At 37.7% G+C, this 15,712-nt stretch overlaps 1 protein-coding gene across 4 annotated transcripts in view; it reads left to right on the top strand.

The window, feature by feature from the left end:
* LOC138693499 (glutamine--fructose-6-phosphate aminotransferase [isomerizing] 2-like) overlaps positions 1–15,712 on the top strand; it is a 149,122-nt gene that overhangs the window by 107,169 nt on the left and 26,241 nt on the right. For all 4 annotated transcript variants that reach the window (XM_069817509.1, XM_069817511.1, XM_069817510.1 and 1 more), the window contains 2 exons: positions 4,813–4,967; positions 11,764–11,887. In XM_069817509.1, the coding sequence (XP_069673610.1) occupies positions 4,813–4,967; positions 11,764–11,887 (279 nt within the window). The remainder of the gene's footprint in view (positions 1–4,812; positions 4,968–11,763; positions 11,888–15,712) is intronic.

The raw sequence follows: 15,712 nt of genomic DNA on the forward strand, positions 1-15,712 counted from the left end.
TCGCCAGTATGAAAGGAGGATTCCGAGCGTTTGGCGTGAGACGAACTCGATAGCTCAGTTGGCAGAGCGCCTGACCGGAGTACAGGAAGTCGCAGGTTCGAATCCCGGTCGAGGTTGTGAAATTTTTCTTTCATACCACGGCATGATTGTGACTATAATAGTATTTAAATTCATTGCTATAACCATACTTAAATGTACATAGTCTAGTCTATTATCCTATGTTTTCGGTGTAAAATATCCATATGACTAATGTCGTGCTTTTTTTTTTTTTTTTTTTTTGATAATTCATGTTGAATCTTTTGTACACTATTTTTAACACTTGAATATAAATAATTGATTAAATGGCGATCTGACTCGTGCTTACATAATTAACACGAGTAAGATCGTCATTTAATCAATTATTTTTTTTTATTCTGCAGGTAGGTTACATTTTCACATATATTATAAGGACTGCACAACAATCGGGCAATGTTATATCAGTATTACAAATTGTGAGTTGTGTGGGATAATACTGTCTTTAAAGTGCTTTTATATTAAGAATACTTTACTATAAGCTTACTAATTAAATGTCATTGTTATAAACTATTTTTATAGTAATTTTGTAGCAAAATGTAAAAGCATTATAACATAATCGTATCAATTTTTCTGCTTGCGACATGATTCCTTTAACCCCAAGTGTAACATAAATTGATGTGGTTATGCTTTGCTTCACTATGCTTCTATCTCTTTTTACTGTTACATTCTGAAAACTTGAAATTTTAATACACAGATTTCCTTGGCTTTTAGCCGAAGATACTTGCTGGTAAGTTGAAGAAATAAATACACACGAATTTAGAAACAATAAGCTCAAAATGAAGTACGACGCAGCTTTCTCTAGTCCTCTTGGAGTCTGCTGGTGGTTGGTTTCTTATGCAGCTTGTTGATATCTTGGGTACTATCTGTTGGTAGTATTGTATGGAAAAATATAGCCTCTCTGCAATATACTGGACCAATTGCCCAAAAGTTTGTCTCTTTAAAATTGTTTTTACGGAGTAGAAAGATATTTCAGTTAAAAATTTTGTGTAACATTTAAAAAATAATCCAAAACTATTGCAACAAACTGAAATAGAAGAAGTACCGATAGTATTATTTTCATTACTGATAAACAATAGCACAATTGGGCAATGACTTTTAATGTTTCATGAAGCTGTTTCTCGTCTTCCATAAATAACCTTTCATAAATACATATTTTTAAGACTTTGCATTGTACAACAATATGCAATATGTTTTCCAAATGTTGTACTATTTACATGCATGACATTTCAATGTACCGTAACATAGAAGAAAATAGTCATCAAACAAACAATTCAATATATAAGTACATTTTCATTCAAGGGTTGTAGATATGGTCCACATTTTTAATTATACTGAAATTAATGGAGTTTATTTACGAGCTTTTGTTAAAATTGTGAAAACATAAAGGCTATTTAATATTTTCATATATCGTAACTGAAAATGATTTCGACAAAAATATTTTCATATTCAAATAATGTCTGAACATGCTCTTTCTTTACTATTAAAGGACACTTTTATTTTGTATTGCACATTACAAATTTTCTGTGGTTAGTAATAGACTTGAAACCACAGACCTAGCTCCGGACAGAAGTGGGACTCAAGATCTGACTCTTTGCTTGGATATGGGTTCAAATTCCACACTGACCGATTACCTGGTTGGTTAAATATCATGGTGAATCCTCAGACTTATCTTGCCAGAACACCGTCTCCGCAGTCGGTATAGTGTTGGCCTTCTGTGCTCGAGGTTGCAGGTTCGATCTTGGCTCAGGTCGATGGCATTTAAGTGTGCTTAAATGCGACAGGCTCAGGTCAGTAGATTTACTATCATGTAAAAGAACTGCAGGACAAAATTCCGGCACACTGGCGAACCTCGGCAGTTGCGAGAGTCGTTAAATAAACCATAATTTTTAACACCAGCTCGCTATCATCGTGGTTGATACAGTGTCATGGATTAACATTTAGAAATAAGAGACTTGCAATTTTGACTGTAAACGAGTTATAGCAAAAAGACATCAGCTGATAAAGCGTAGTGTAGGCTACTTGATAAAGTAATAAAGTGTACTGTTCTCCAACCAGGAGATCAACCGTGAAAGAAATGTGCTTACTATTGCGTCATCTAGTGGAACGAAGTAGATAAATAATATTACCGTTATAACGCCAGTTTAAAAACCATGCGCTCTCGTGCATATGTTATTTCCTGTATGAAGAGATTAAAAGACCAGGAGATTAACAGTGATCTAGTTTTGTAACTAGGGTAGTATCAATATGTCTGTATCAATGTTATGGTTTGTGCTGTGAGAGCTAGCCAATAGAGATAAGAGTACCCACGTGTGTGACCTTATGACATCAACATTCATTCACAGCATTACCCCCCTTCGTCTCACCCGGCAGAGACTTTCTCGTGGTTGGAGCACAGTAAATTACAAGACAAAATGAAATTGGAATCTCTAAAGGAGAGCTTAGCAATGCATACTCTGTTCTGGTAGATCGTCGTATTCTTAATTTTAACTTACAAGAAATTGCATGTTCTAATGTACTGTCAGGCGGTTGGGTAGCTCAGTTGGTAGAGCAGCTGGCTGTAGACTGGAAGTTCTAGGTTCGATCCCGGGTGGTGCCGGGATTTTCTCGTTACCAAACTTCTAGAATGCCCCCGATGTTCACTCAACCGGGTCTTTCCTGGGGATGAAAGGTGATTGGAGCGTGGTGCTGACCACACCACTTCATTCTAGTACCGAGGTCAAGAAAGCTGTACCTCCATGCCCTCCAATTCTCTTCATAGCATGTGAGGGAGCTACCTTTTTTTAATGTAATATTAGAGGATCCTTTTTCTGTTCAATATGAAGAGATGAAATGCGAGCTGTGATATGATATTCGTAGTTTGTTTCCGTTCTAATATCACACATTGTCATGAACTAAGTAGAAATTAACTTTAATAATTCTATTAGTCGCACTTGAGGGGAGGTGCACGGGTTGGGGACTGCCCTTGCACATAGGGCACTTGGGTGGGCCCATTGTACTACCCAGAATGGAATGATGTGCATGCCCTAAGGTCCCTCGCACTATAGAGTTCCCTGCAGGCCACCCCCGAACTCCCCTACAGCCTGCAGAATTTTTTTCACCTTTCCATGTAGGCATTGTACCCCCAGTGGCGGCTGATTGACTGAGGCAAGTGAGGCCAGGCCTCAGTCACTTGGCTTAACTGAAATCAAATTTTGTGTTTTTATATAATGTATTAGTTATTTGAATGAAGCATATATCGCTGTAGAAGCATTTGAAAACTTTGATGTATATAGACCTGTTTTGCAGTAAAATTTGTTCCTGAGGCCAGGATCGCTCGTGCCGGGTCTGGCTTGTGATGTATATAGACCTGTTTTGCAGTAAAATTTGTTCCTGAGGCCAGAATAGTTCGTGCCGGGTCTGGCTTAATGCATTTCATGTCCTTTCGCGGTCTTTGAGTTTACGCTTAAAACGTTGTAGCTGAGGCACAATTCGTCTGGCCTGGTCAGGTTTCACTCGTACCATCCATGGGCCGGCCTCAAGGATAGAGTGGGGTGGGAAAAGTAGTGGTGACTTGTCTTCCTAACTAGGCCATAAATAACAAAAATTCCAGCTCTTTGGCAGGCAGAGACCCACTCGCTTCTCTCCCCTTATGTCTCAATTTATGACATAAGCGAGGGTGTTCTGCTATTGTACTTGGTAGTACAGTAGTGAATCTGGGCCAATGCTGTTATGTATTTTGGGAAAATATAAACAGAAACAAATGAGAGAAATAATGCTGGTGCAGTTAATTCATTGTTAGAGTGTCCTTTTTCGAGAAGAAATAATACTGAAAGAAAGGACGTTTTAAATAAAGAGACAGACTACCTACGACATCGCTGATAATTTTTCTGACACATAAATCTTAAAACGCGAGTTTCTATTGCATTCTGGTATAGGCAACATAAATGGTTAAGTGGTAATGTGATGCAAAATAAACTTCTCTTGGCCTTGTTTGTTGCTGTCAGAGGAAAAAAATAAAAAGAAAAGAAAGAAAGGGGAATTTCAACACATAATATGGGATGCTTCATCACACTGAAACAATCACTGAAACTCAGAGCATAACAGCTTATTTGGTGAGTGAAATTATTATTTTTCATTGATAGTAATAAGAATAGACTAATAATAGTAATAATAATAATAATAATAATAATAATAATAATACAGTAATAATGATATTAATAATATAATAACAATAATAATTAACATCATAAACAAACATTTCCTATCGGAGGCACTTAAACTAGTTGCATCTGGCCTCACCGAGGATTTCGATCACCGGCCGCTACTGCGTACCCCTGATTCCATGATACCATGAGCCCAAAGGGAGAACCCGTGGTATATAGTACTACCACCAGCAATTAATGACCACATGCCATGGGGTCCAACAGCCAACTCTGTATTAGACCCAAGTCCAAAATATGGGAAAGAAACGGAGATGATGAAAGACGTAATTATGATGGAGAAATGAGTCTGAGGTTCAACGTCAAAAGTTACTTAGCAATTCTACTTCAATTGGTTGAGGAAAAACCTCAGCTAGGTAACTTGTCTCAGCCAGGATTTGAACCCAGTCCCTCTCGTTTCACGGTCAAACATGCTAATTGTCACTCCACAGCGGTGGATTTAAAAGTGCTAGAAAACTAGTCTTGTATATTGCAGTGAGTGATATGTTTACCCAGACACTGCAATACTGTTCAGCCACTTACCTAGTTTTATCTACAGACCATCGACCCCATGGCCGAGGTGACCTGCCAATTCTGCCACGCTCTGACTCCACAGCAGAATTCCAGCCCCTTGAGGATAAAGAAGTTGAGTACTTCTTTGCTTCTGACGCAAGTGCTGTCATTGAACACACTAATCGGGTCATCTTCTTGGAGGTAAGTACAAGGATCAAAATGTGATTATTATTTTCTCATAACTAAAATGATATCAATTCAGTCTACTTGCTACTATAGTAGCCTGTAAGATCTCGTAGCAATAATGATCTTGCACTGCGCCTCAGCAAAAGTGGGTGCTCTCCCCAGTTAAATTGGTCCAGAAACCACTGGTTTCCATTCATAGGATGCTGGAAGTGCCCTCCATCGTGTGCTATACACAATTGAATTTTCCAAACAAATTTCTATTCACACGTCAAAGAAGATTTGCTTATTAATGTTTGGGTTATTTGTGTTCTATATGCATGTAAGTGAAATTTCTTGGTTGCTCTCGCTGCTGACAATTTGGATATTCTGGTTACCTCAATTAGACGTTTTAAAGATTTTCGCGGAGATTGTTCGAACCTGGCTACCTGGAGATGTGAGGCCTATCAGATTTTCTTTAATTCATAACAGAGCCTGTTTCTTCAAACTTTTCCAATAATCTACAAATGGAAAGAGGAGATTGGGAGGACAAATTTAAAAGGTACGCAAAACGCGTCCTTGCAAGGGGTTGGGGGCTGTAAGAAACTAAATATGTGAGCTCCAAGCCTGTTGGCCACTAGTCTCACTCCGGTTTACGCTGCTCCACTGAAGGAGTTCTAGAAAATTTTGAAGGGGAAAAGCCGAAAATGGACGTAACCTCTTAGGTACCACCAGTGGCGGCCGAAGGCCATTCTGTCAAGTGGGGCACAACCTTAATGATGAACCCTGAAAATTAAAAACATATAAAACCAATTTATGTACACTAACCTTTCTAATTATTCTTGTAGATGAGCTCCATTTTTCGGTTCTTTCTGCGAGAAAAACCTCTATAACTCTATTGTTGAAGTTCGGAATAGAATGTACCATCTTTCTCTCAATTGAGAGCACTGCCACGCCCAGAGGAAAGTTAAATGGAATTCTAAGTGTAATTCACAGAAATGCGCTGATTCTCACTCGTTCGTACTTACAGATCACGGAACTGCCTGCCTTCTTACTACCGCAGCACTAGACTTGGGGAAACTCTGTTGAAAACTGTAGTGTGCACTGAAGGCGGCAAAACGCCCGCCAAGATTCTCTATTGTCAGTGACAAAGCTTTTTGAGAACTGCCAACTTCATGTATTGTAATGTAAACTTTCCTTTTTGGATACGATGGAAGCATAAAAGTTTACAGGGAGCATTAACAACATAACTGTGACAAATGAATACTGTATCTATATATACATACACACGTGATTTACACAATGAGTCGAGCTTCTAAATTAGTAAACTTACATTTAACGTTTTTTAAGTCAAGTTCAGCTGTAAAATGTCTTCTGCTATTCACCAAGTATCAACACCCCTAAAAATAGCACGCAGCTAATTGGACTGTTCCTAAACTAAAGAGACTTGGTGGGCACGGCAAATACAGTGCCCAAAGCACACGGTCTGAGGCAAAGAGCTCCGCCTTCCTACAACTCTCACCCCATCCCTTCCTCGTCTATCGCTGGGCACGAGAAGAGAGAGCCCATTTTATTACCTGTTCAGAAAACTTGGGTTTCGTAGACTACTACACATTCTGAAAACATTCGTAGCAATGAAAATGTGACACTCTTTAAGTTATTATTTCATGATGCAATTAAATTGTATTATAATATAGTCATAATACGATAATAAAAATCACTGGGAGGGCACGTGCCCATGTGCCCCTTAATAAAAGCCGCCCCTGGGTACCACATACGCGAGGGGACGGAAATGTGATCAAGTGATCACAGGACGGGACGAGGAGGAAATGGCTGGTGTAAATCTGCACATTGAAATGGACTGTGTTCTGTTATGAACGTTTTCACTTGGCGACGACACTTTCGTATAGAACAATATCTGTAATACAGTAGAATTCTGTTTATCCTAACTAAAGGGGGCGGAGCCGTTTTATATAAGACATTGTCTTTGGATAATCCATGCATACTATTTTTGGTAGTTAAGGGAAGACGCTACAGTATTAATACTGGTACATGTAGCAGTGTAAAGCAAAATATGCACTTTATTACAACACACGCAGAATCAGTTATCACCTCTCATTTAGTCGTAACTAGTTCCACAATCCTTTGGGTAGGGGAGGGCCGAGGAGGTCTGGACCCTCCTAAATGTATTGGAATTTTAATTTTTCAATAAATACTTAAAAAAAAAAAAAGAAAACAAATTGCAGAAATACTGTGAAAAAGCTTATTGAAGCTTCAATCTAGCAACCATGCTCGCATCAGTCATGCTGTTTCAAGAATTGTGCGTGGAACAAAGTAGCAATAAAAGAGAAAATCTCCATTCCAGTCAACAGGCACCTCCTTATAAAATTTCTCAACACGCTACATTATAATAAATACAACTTCTTTTCCTCAGCACTTCTAGTTATAGCTTAAGAGCGTGCCACGTGCCAGTAAGCAAATATTTCTCCTGTTGTGAAATTATTTTCGTGCTGTTTTAGGTAATAATTTTCATTTTTATATATTATACATTTTTAACACTTATATATCAGAAGTCTCCAGGTATCGATCAAATTCCAGCAGAATTAATACAAGAGGGTGGAAGTGCATTATATAGCGAAATTTGTAAACTTGTGCTTGCTATTTGGGAAAAGGAAATTGTACCAGAACAATGGAAGGAGTCCATAATTGTACCTATTTTTAAGAAGGGGGACAAAACCAACTGTGGTAACTTTCGAGGAATATCACTTTTGTTGACGTCGTACAAAATTTTGTCCAATATTCTTTTGAGAAGATTAACTCCGTACGTAGATGAAATTATTGGTGATCATCAGTGTGATTTTAGGCGTAATGGATCGATTATTGATCAGATTTTTTGTATTCGACAGATAATGGAGAAAAAATGGGAGTATAAGGGTACAGTACATCAGTTATTCATAGATTTCAAAAAGGCATATGACTCAGTTAAGAGGGAAGTATTATATGATATTCTTATTGAATTTGGTATTCCCAAGAAACTAGTTCGATTAATTAAAATGTGTCTCAGTGAAACATACAGCAGAGTCCGTATAGGTCCGTTTCTATCTGATGCTTTTCCAATTCACTGCGGGCTAAAGCGGGGAGATGCACTATCACCTTTACTTTTTAACTTCGCTTTAGAATATGCCATTAGAAAAGTTTAGGATAACAGGCAGGGTTTGGAATTGAACTGGTTACATCAGCTTCTTGTCCATGTGGATGACGTGAATATGTTAGGAGAAAATACACAAACGATTAGGGAAAATGCGGAAATTTTACTTGAAGCAAGTAAAGCGATCGGTTTGGAAGTAAATCCCGAAAAGACAAAGTATATGATTATGTCTTGTGACCAGAATATTGTACGAAATGGAAATATAAAAATTGGAGATTTATCCTTCGAAGGGGTGGAAAAATTCAAATATCTTGGAGCAACAATAACAAATATAAATGACACTCGGGAGGAAATTAAACGCAGAATAAATATGGGAAATGCCTGTTATTATTCGGTTGAGAAGCTTTTATCATCTAGTCTGCTGTCAAAAAATCTGAAAGTGAGAATTTATAAAACAGTTATATTACCGGTTGTTCTGTATGGTTGTGAAACTTGGACTCTCACTCTGAGAGAGGAACATAGGTTAAGGGTGTTTGAGAATAAGGTGCTTAGGAAAATATTTGGGGCTAAGAGGGATGAAGTTACAGGAGAATGGAGAAAGTTACACAACACAGAACTGCACGCATTGTATTCTTCACCTGACATAATTAGGGACATTAAATCCAGACGTTTGCGATGGGCAGGGCATGTAGCACGTATGGGCGAATCCAGAAATACATATAGAGTGTTAGTTGGGAGACCGGAGGGAAAAAGACCTTTAGGGAGGCCGAGACGTAGATGGGAGGATAATATTAAAATGGATTTGAGGGAGGTGGGATATGATGATAGAAACTAGATTAATCTTGCACAGGATAGGGACCGATGGCGGGCTTATGTGAGGGCGGCAATGAACCTTCGGGTTCCTTAAAAGCCATTTGTAAGTAAGTAAGTGTATATCACTGATTAAATTTACAATTTCTTTAGTGTGTTAATACATAGGATTTACCTTGGCTGACTAGTTTCGAAGTCTTGTTCTTCATTGTTCAAGGCCTAGACTTCGAAACTAGTCAGCCAAGTTAATATTAACACAGTAAAGAAGTTGGAAATTTAATCAGTAATAATAATTTTAAAAGTGGTTTTGGAAATATGAAGAGGAACATCAAAATTGATAGTTTCTTCAAACCTACAAGTAAAGTGACCATGGCTAGTGCACTTAATGGTGCAGAATCTTTAGAACTTAATTCTGTTGGTAATGAGTTCGAACCTTACAGTGAATGAATGAATGAATGAATGAATATATTTATCACTATGGTAGACGGCATTTCACAATTAGTATGCAGTGCCGTCTCTCCATTTTACAACGCCTCTCGTACAAGTCATTAGGTCATTAATTGTTTTAATTTATTATCTTATTACATTTTTTCCACTCTGTCTTTTCTTATCCGTCGTCATTTCTTCCACTAACCTTACTCCTCTCTCATTACTACACCAAATTATTATACTTATAACTCTATACCCCCTCTTCTATGGCACATTTCCCCTCACTTCACATCTCTATCTATTTGCTCTGTTAGACCTCACTGCTGACTTTTTCACATTTCTACTGAATTTTAGGTCTTAATTTTCTTTTCTCTCGATTTATTTCCCCTCCACACCATTTCCTTAAATCATACTGATTTTTTTCGTTGTTTTCCCCTCTTTCTTTATCGCTGCTTCCTGCTCTATCTCCTACCTCCATCACTCTACTTTTCGACAGCCTCGATTTGGTTCTTAGTTCCTTCACTCTTTTTGGAATGGCTGCTGTCCACTATTTTCCTTTGATTGCACTGAGGTCATGTTCTGCTGCATCTGCTGAATTCCAATTCTCGTCACTCTTACTTCTTCTTCTGATGACGTCACTGCCTGCTTCCTTGGTACTTTTGCTGAACTTATCACTTCCATACATGTCTCACTGTTCTTGTGTACATTGACCATACTCGTGTCACTAACCTCGCACTTCTACACGATACACTTGATTTTTTCCTTCAAAATTTCCCTATTTCTTTTCCTTTTATCTGAGCCTACAAACAGATGCTTTAAGTTTACTAAGCACTCCTCTACACTAAAAACCAAATTGTTTATCTTAATTTTGTCCTTGATAAGTCTCACGAATTGTCCATTCCTTCGTGCTGATTTAAGAAAAGGGATTAAAACTCTTCTTCTGCTTCTCACTTCATAACTCCAGTCATTATCTATTCTAATTGTTGTGTTCTCTAAGATCCTTCTATTCTTCAAAATTCTCTCCTTCGTAATCACGCTCTTAAATTTAACTAATATTGGCCTAACTTCACAGTGAAATATGTCGTGATATAATTAATAAGGAATTCAGAGGTTCTTCACAGAACATCAGCCTGTTGGTGCAAGAAACAGTGTATTAACATTTCTAGAGATGTTAAGTATGCAGTGTTCTTCTTCCAGTAATAATAAAAACATGTTTAAATGTAAAAAAAAAATCACTTATTTAATTCAAGCAAATCAAGCTTTCAGGTATAACTCCCTGTAAAGTTGATTTGAATAATTTCGAGGGAAAAATTGTTCCGGGCCGGGTATCGAACCCGGGACCTTTGGTTAAACGTACCAACGCTCTACGAACTGAGCTACCCGGGAACTCCACCAGACACTGATCCAATTTTTCCCTCTATATCCACAGACCTCAAAGTGGGCTGAAAACCGTCAATCAACCAACATTGAGTGCACACTAACTCTGTATGACTTAAATTGTGGTTTTTCTGTTAACCAACATTGACGTGTATTATGCAAATCAAGCTTTCAGGTATAACTCCCTGTAAAGTTGATTTGAATAATTTCGAGGGGAAAATTGTTCTGGGCCCGGGTATCGAACCCGGGACCTTTGGTTAAACGTACCAGCGCTCTACGAACTGAGGTACCCAGGAACTCCACCAGACACTGATCCAATTTTTCCCTCTATATCCACAGACCTCAAAGTGGGCTGAAAACCGTCGATCAACCAACATTGAGTGCACACTAACTCTGTATGACTTAAATTGTGGTTTTTCTGTTAACCAACAGTGACGTGTATTATGCAAATCAAGCTTTCAGGTATAACTCCCTGTAAAGTTGATTTGAATAATTTCGAGGGAAAAATTGTTCCGGGCCGGGTATCGAACCCGGGACCTTTGGTTAAACGTACCAACGCTCTACGAACTGAGCTACCCGGGAACTCCACCAGACACTGATCCAATTTTTCCCTCTATATCCACAGACCTCAAAGTGGGCTGAAAACCGTCAATCAAGCAACATTGAGTGCACACTAACTCTGTATGACTTAAATTGTGGTTTTTCTGTTAACCAACAGTGACGTGTATTATGCAAATCAAGCTTTCAGGTATAACTCCCTGTAAAGTTGATTTGAATAATTTCGAGGGAAAAATTGTTCCGGGCCCGGGTATTGAACCCGGGACCTTTGATTAAACGGACAACGCTCTGTGTCTGATGGAGTTCCCGGGTAGCTCAATTGGTAGAGCATTGGTATGTTTAACCAAAGGTCCCGGGTTTGATACCCGGCACCAGAACAATTTTTCCCTCGAAATTATTCACTTATTTAATTATTTATATAAAAGAAATAAAAATGGTTATATGACAGAATATAACGAACAACTTTCGAAAAATACTTGTAACATGCTTGATACCCAAATGGATGAATTTCAGGATGACGACGTGGCTGCTGTGAAGGAGGGTTCTTTGAGCATCCATCGACTGAGGAGATCTCTTGAGGACTCTCACTCTAGGGAAATCATCACCCTCAAAATGGAGATCCAGCAGATCATGAAGGGTGAGTATAAGCTTCACCTTGCAATACAAATTAATGGTTTAATGGTGAGTAGTTACTAGGTCGTTCAGAAAGTTATGTAATAAGCAGGGAACGGATTTATATGGACTAAAAATATATGAAATATGTAAATATATATGTAGTTATTTTTACCAAAATATGGAATTAAATATGGATTTTTACCAAAATATGGAATTAAATATGGACTTAAAATTATAAAAAAATGACTATGTACGTTAAATATTGGTACATTTTAATCAAACTAAACAAAAAATATAATGGACGTACCTTATCTTCCAATGTAGTTTCAACAAAACACAATTTTTATTGTCTGTTACCATAACAATAGGTTACAAACATTTCTTTCAAGTGCTGAAAAGTGAATCTTCTTCTATTGTCTCTGAGGATAGATTTATACTGACTAAAAGAGCGTTCGACGTCACAAGAAGTAACTGGTACATAATTCAATTTCACAATGTCTGCTGGGGATAAGTCCAAGTTAATCTTCACTGTTGATTCACCACTCATCACAGCAACAACCTTTTGTAGTTCTTCATATCCAGGGTTTTTTGAAAGTACAGTGTCCACCTTAGCTCTTACTGCATCTGCAACTTTACCTCTACCACGATTCAGTTGTTCCACAGTACTATTTATAATTTCAAAACTTTCAGATAGTGAAAGGTGCCTATTTTGGAGACTTTTGAGCGTTTTTATGATGCATGAAAATGTATGCTGAATGTGAGCTAAGTCATTCTTCACACTTATGTCACAGGTAACTGTTTTCGCAGTATCAATTGAGACTGCATCTTCAGAGTCCAATGCAAGGAGAACATTGTTAATAGAGTCTATATGTTCGGCATAATATTCAACTGCTTCTAGCCATGTACCCCATCTAGTTAAAATTGGCTTTGGTGGCAATGGAATTTCAGGGTACATTTCTTTCAACACGTTAACTCTACTGGGAGCTTTGAGAAATACTTTTTTCACTGATGAAATCAACAAATCTACTTTAGGGAAATTGTCTCTGACCACTTCTGCCACACGATGAAATGCATGCGCCACACAAGTAAAATGAGTCAATTTAGGATATACAACAGATAATGCTTGTCCAGCTTTGACCATATAAGGGGCAGCATCGCTAATAAAGAATAACACATTATCGTACATAATACCCTTTGGCCACAGGATACCCATAGCTTCGTTGAACAGTTTAACTATAGTTTTGTTATTGCACTTTTCTAGAACATCACAATGTAAAAGAATTCGTTCAGAATATTGTTCACTTAACAAACCGATAACTACATTACCAACAAGTCTACCTTCTTTGTCGGGAGTCTCATCAATGGAAACCCAAATTGAACTATCTTTAATTTCATCTCTTATCTTCTGTATTGTCTCATCGTAGATGGATGGAGCATACGTCTTCCTAAGTGTTGACTCATCCGGGATTGTATGTTGAGTATATTTTTCAAGGAATTCCCTGAAGACCTTATTCTTTAGTTTGTAGAGAGGAATATCAGCAGAGATGAGAGAACGGCACAGGTCGATGTTAAACTCAGATCTTACATTCGATGTTGTTGGTTGTGTTAAAAACAATTGTCTCTGCTTGGAATTTAGTTGTTTGTTGGCCTGATGTTTACTAGTTGTAATGTGTTGTTGCACCAGGAACTTTTGTGTAGATGATACTGCACACTGACACAAATTACAAAATAATATTTTATTGTCAGTTGATAAACCATCTTCTTTAAATTCTGAAATGTAACTTGTTAGTTTTGATTTTAAATTGACTGAATGACGTACTTTTGGCATATTTACCGTCTTTATAGTATGATTTACAAAACTGAACCTATGTGTACTCTGACTGGCATTTAACTGTTGAGCTGCACAACTGAAGTCTGTTAAAAATTTTAAATTAAATTAATACAGTTTTGTAACTTACTTTCCCATTGTTGATAGGACTGCTAATTTTCAAATAACTCTGATGTTAAAGGGATTACTGAACATGTGTTTAAATCTCTATTGTTGAAATGTATTTTTAAAAGTTAATGGAATTTTGTTTTGTTTTATTGTTAAACCTAATATAATATGGACTGTTTTATATGAAATATGGAAAATATATGGAAATTAACGAAAATATGTACTAAACTCTAAAATATGGAAAAATATGGAAAATAAAAGTAGGATTTTTCAACCCTACACATTGTGAAACATAAAGATAATGCAAAATATAAATTATATTAGCTTTATAAGTAAATATGTATTTACATATAAATCCTTTCCCTGGTAATAAGCATTTTAATTTTTCTGCTGTCTCAGAAGGTGCAATAATCGATGTGTAGAATGTCCAGAGAGGGTACTGAGAAGCATAATGGGAGGAATACTGGCAGTTAAAATGGCATTGTATTTAAAAAGTTGGTCCAACAGTGAATTAGCCACCGGCATAGCTCAGTCGGCTAAGGCGCTTGTCTGCCAATCCAGAGTTGCGCTTGGGTGTGGGTTCAATTCCCACTTCTGCTGATTACCTGATAGGGTTTTTTCCGAGGTTTCCCCAACTGTAAGACGAATGTCAGGTAATCTATGGCGAATCCTCGGCCTCGTCTCGCCAAATACCATCTCGCTATCACCAATCCCATCGATGTTAAATAACCTACCATTTGATACAGCATCATTAATAACCAAGTTAAAAAAACTGTGAATTCCATGTAGTCGTCGATTTTTGTGAGCAGTAAGCCATGTGACAACTGAAATTCACAGAATATTGTTGGACATTTTTGACCCTGATGTTATGAATGTTCATAGCATGTCAAAATTGTGTCTCGGATTATTAGACACTGTGTGTAGGGTTAAACCATCAACAAAACAGATGGTAATATGGCGTATCTTGGTGACTTGTTTAGAGAAGATAGGTGTCTGACCATTCATAAAGTTACTGATTTAGCAAATGTGTCCCTTGATAGCACCCACCACATTATTCGTAACATTCTTCAATATCAAAAGGTTTCTTGTTGGCAAGTGTCATTATTGTCATTTGACAGCAAAGTATTGTGTATGGAACAAAGTCTGGCTTATTTAGAGATATGAAAGGTAAGGCAGGGTGTGCCTGTACCAGTGACGAAACATGAATTAAAGAGTAAAAATAACTTTCCAAAAAGTATTGGAATCTGGATAATTTCAAGGGAAACATTGTTCCAGGGCCGGGAATCGATCCCGGGAACCAGAGGTCCCAGGATCGATACTCCACCCAACACCGTCTCAACTAGTTGAGACGGTGTCGGGTGGAGTTCCCAGGTAGCTCAGTTGGTAAGAGCGCTGATACGTTCAACCAGAGGTCCTGGGATCGATACCCGGCCCCGGAACAATTTTTCCCTTGAAATTATTCAAATCTGCTTTAAGGCTGGTTCACAATAAGCTGGAAACGAGAATCGGAACGAAAACGAAAACGGTAAAATTGTTAAAATGTGTACATTTAAATGTGAGCATTCACAATTAACGAAAAGCTTGCCGGAGCCCGAGATCAGGAACGGAGAGTTGGCCAAGTTTCAACTTTGGCGTTCATGTTTCCGATCACAGCACACTAGATTCATTCTATTGCCATCTAAAAGCTATATTGTCGTCGTATATTTTATAGCAAGAAGACCGTGACATAACCTATGCATTATTTTGTTCTGTGCTGTGTATCATGGAGCAAGTTTTATTTGATGAGATTCTAATATTGAGTATTGAGGAAAATCCTCACGTTTACAATAAGCGGCGCGCCTCGTATAAAGATGAGAAAATGAAGGAGAATACGTGCCTTTCAATAGCTGTATCTTTGAACACCGATCATAA

This window comes from Periplaneta americana, chromosome 17 (genome assembly GCF_040183065.1).
Source record: "Periplaneta americana isolate PAMFEO1 chromosome 17, P.americana_PAMFEO1_priV1, whole genome shotgun sequence".
Lineage (NCBI taxonomy): Eukaryota > Metazoa > Arthropoda > Insecta > Blattodea > Blattidae > Periplaneta > Periplaneta americana.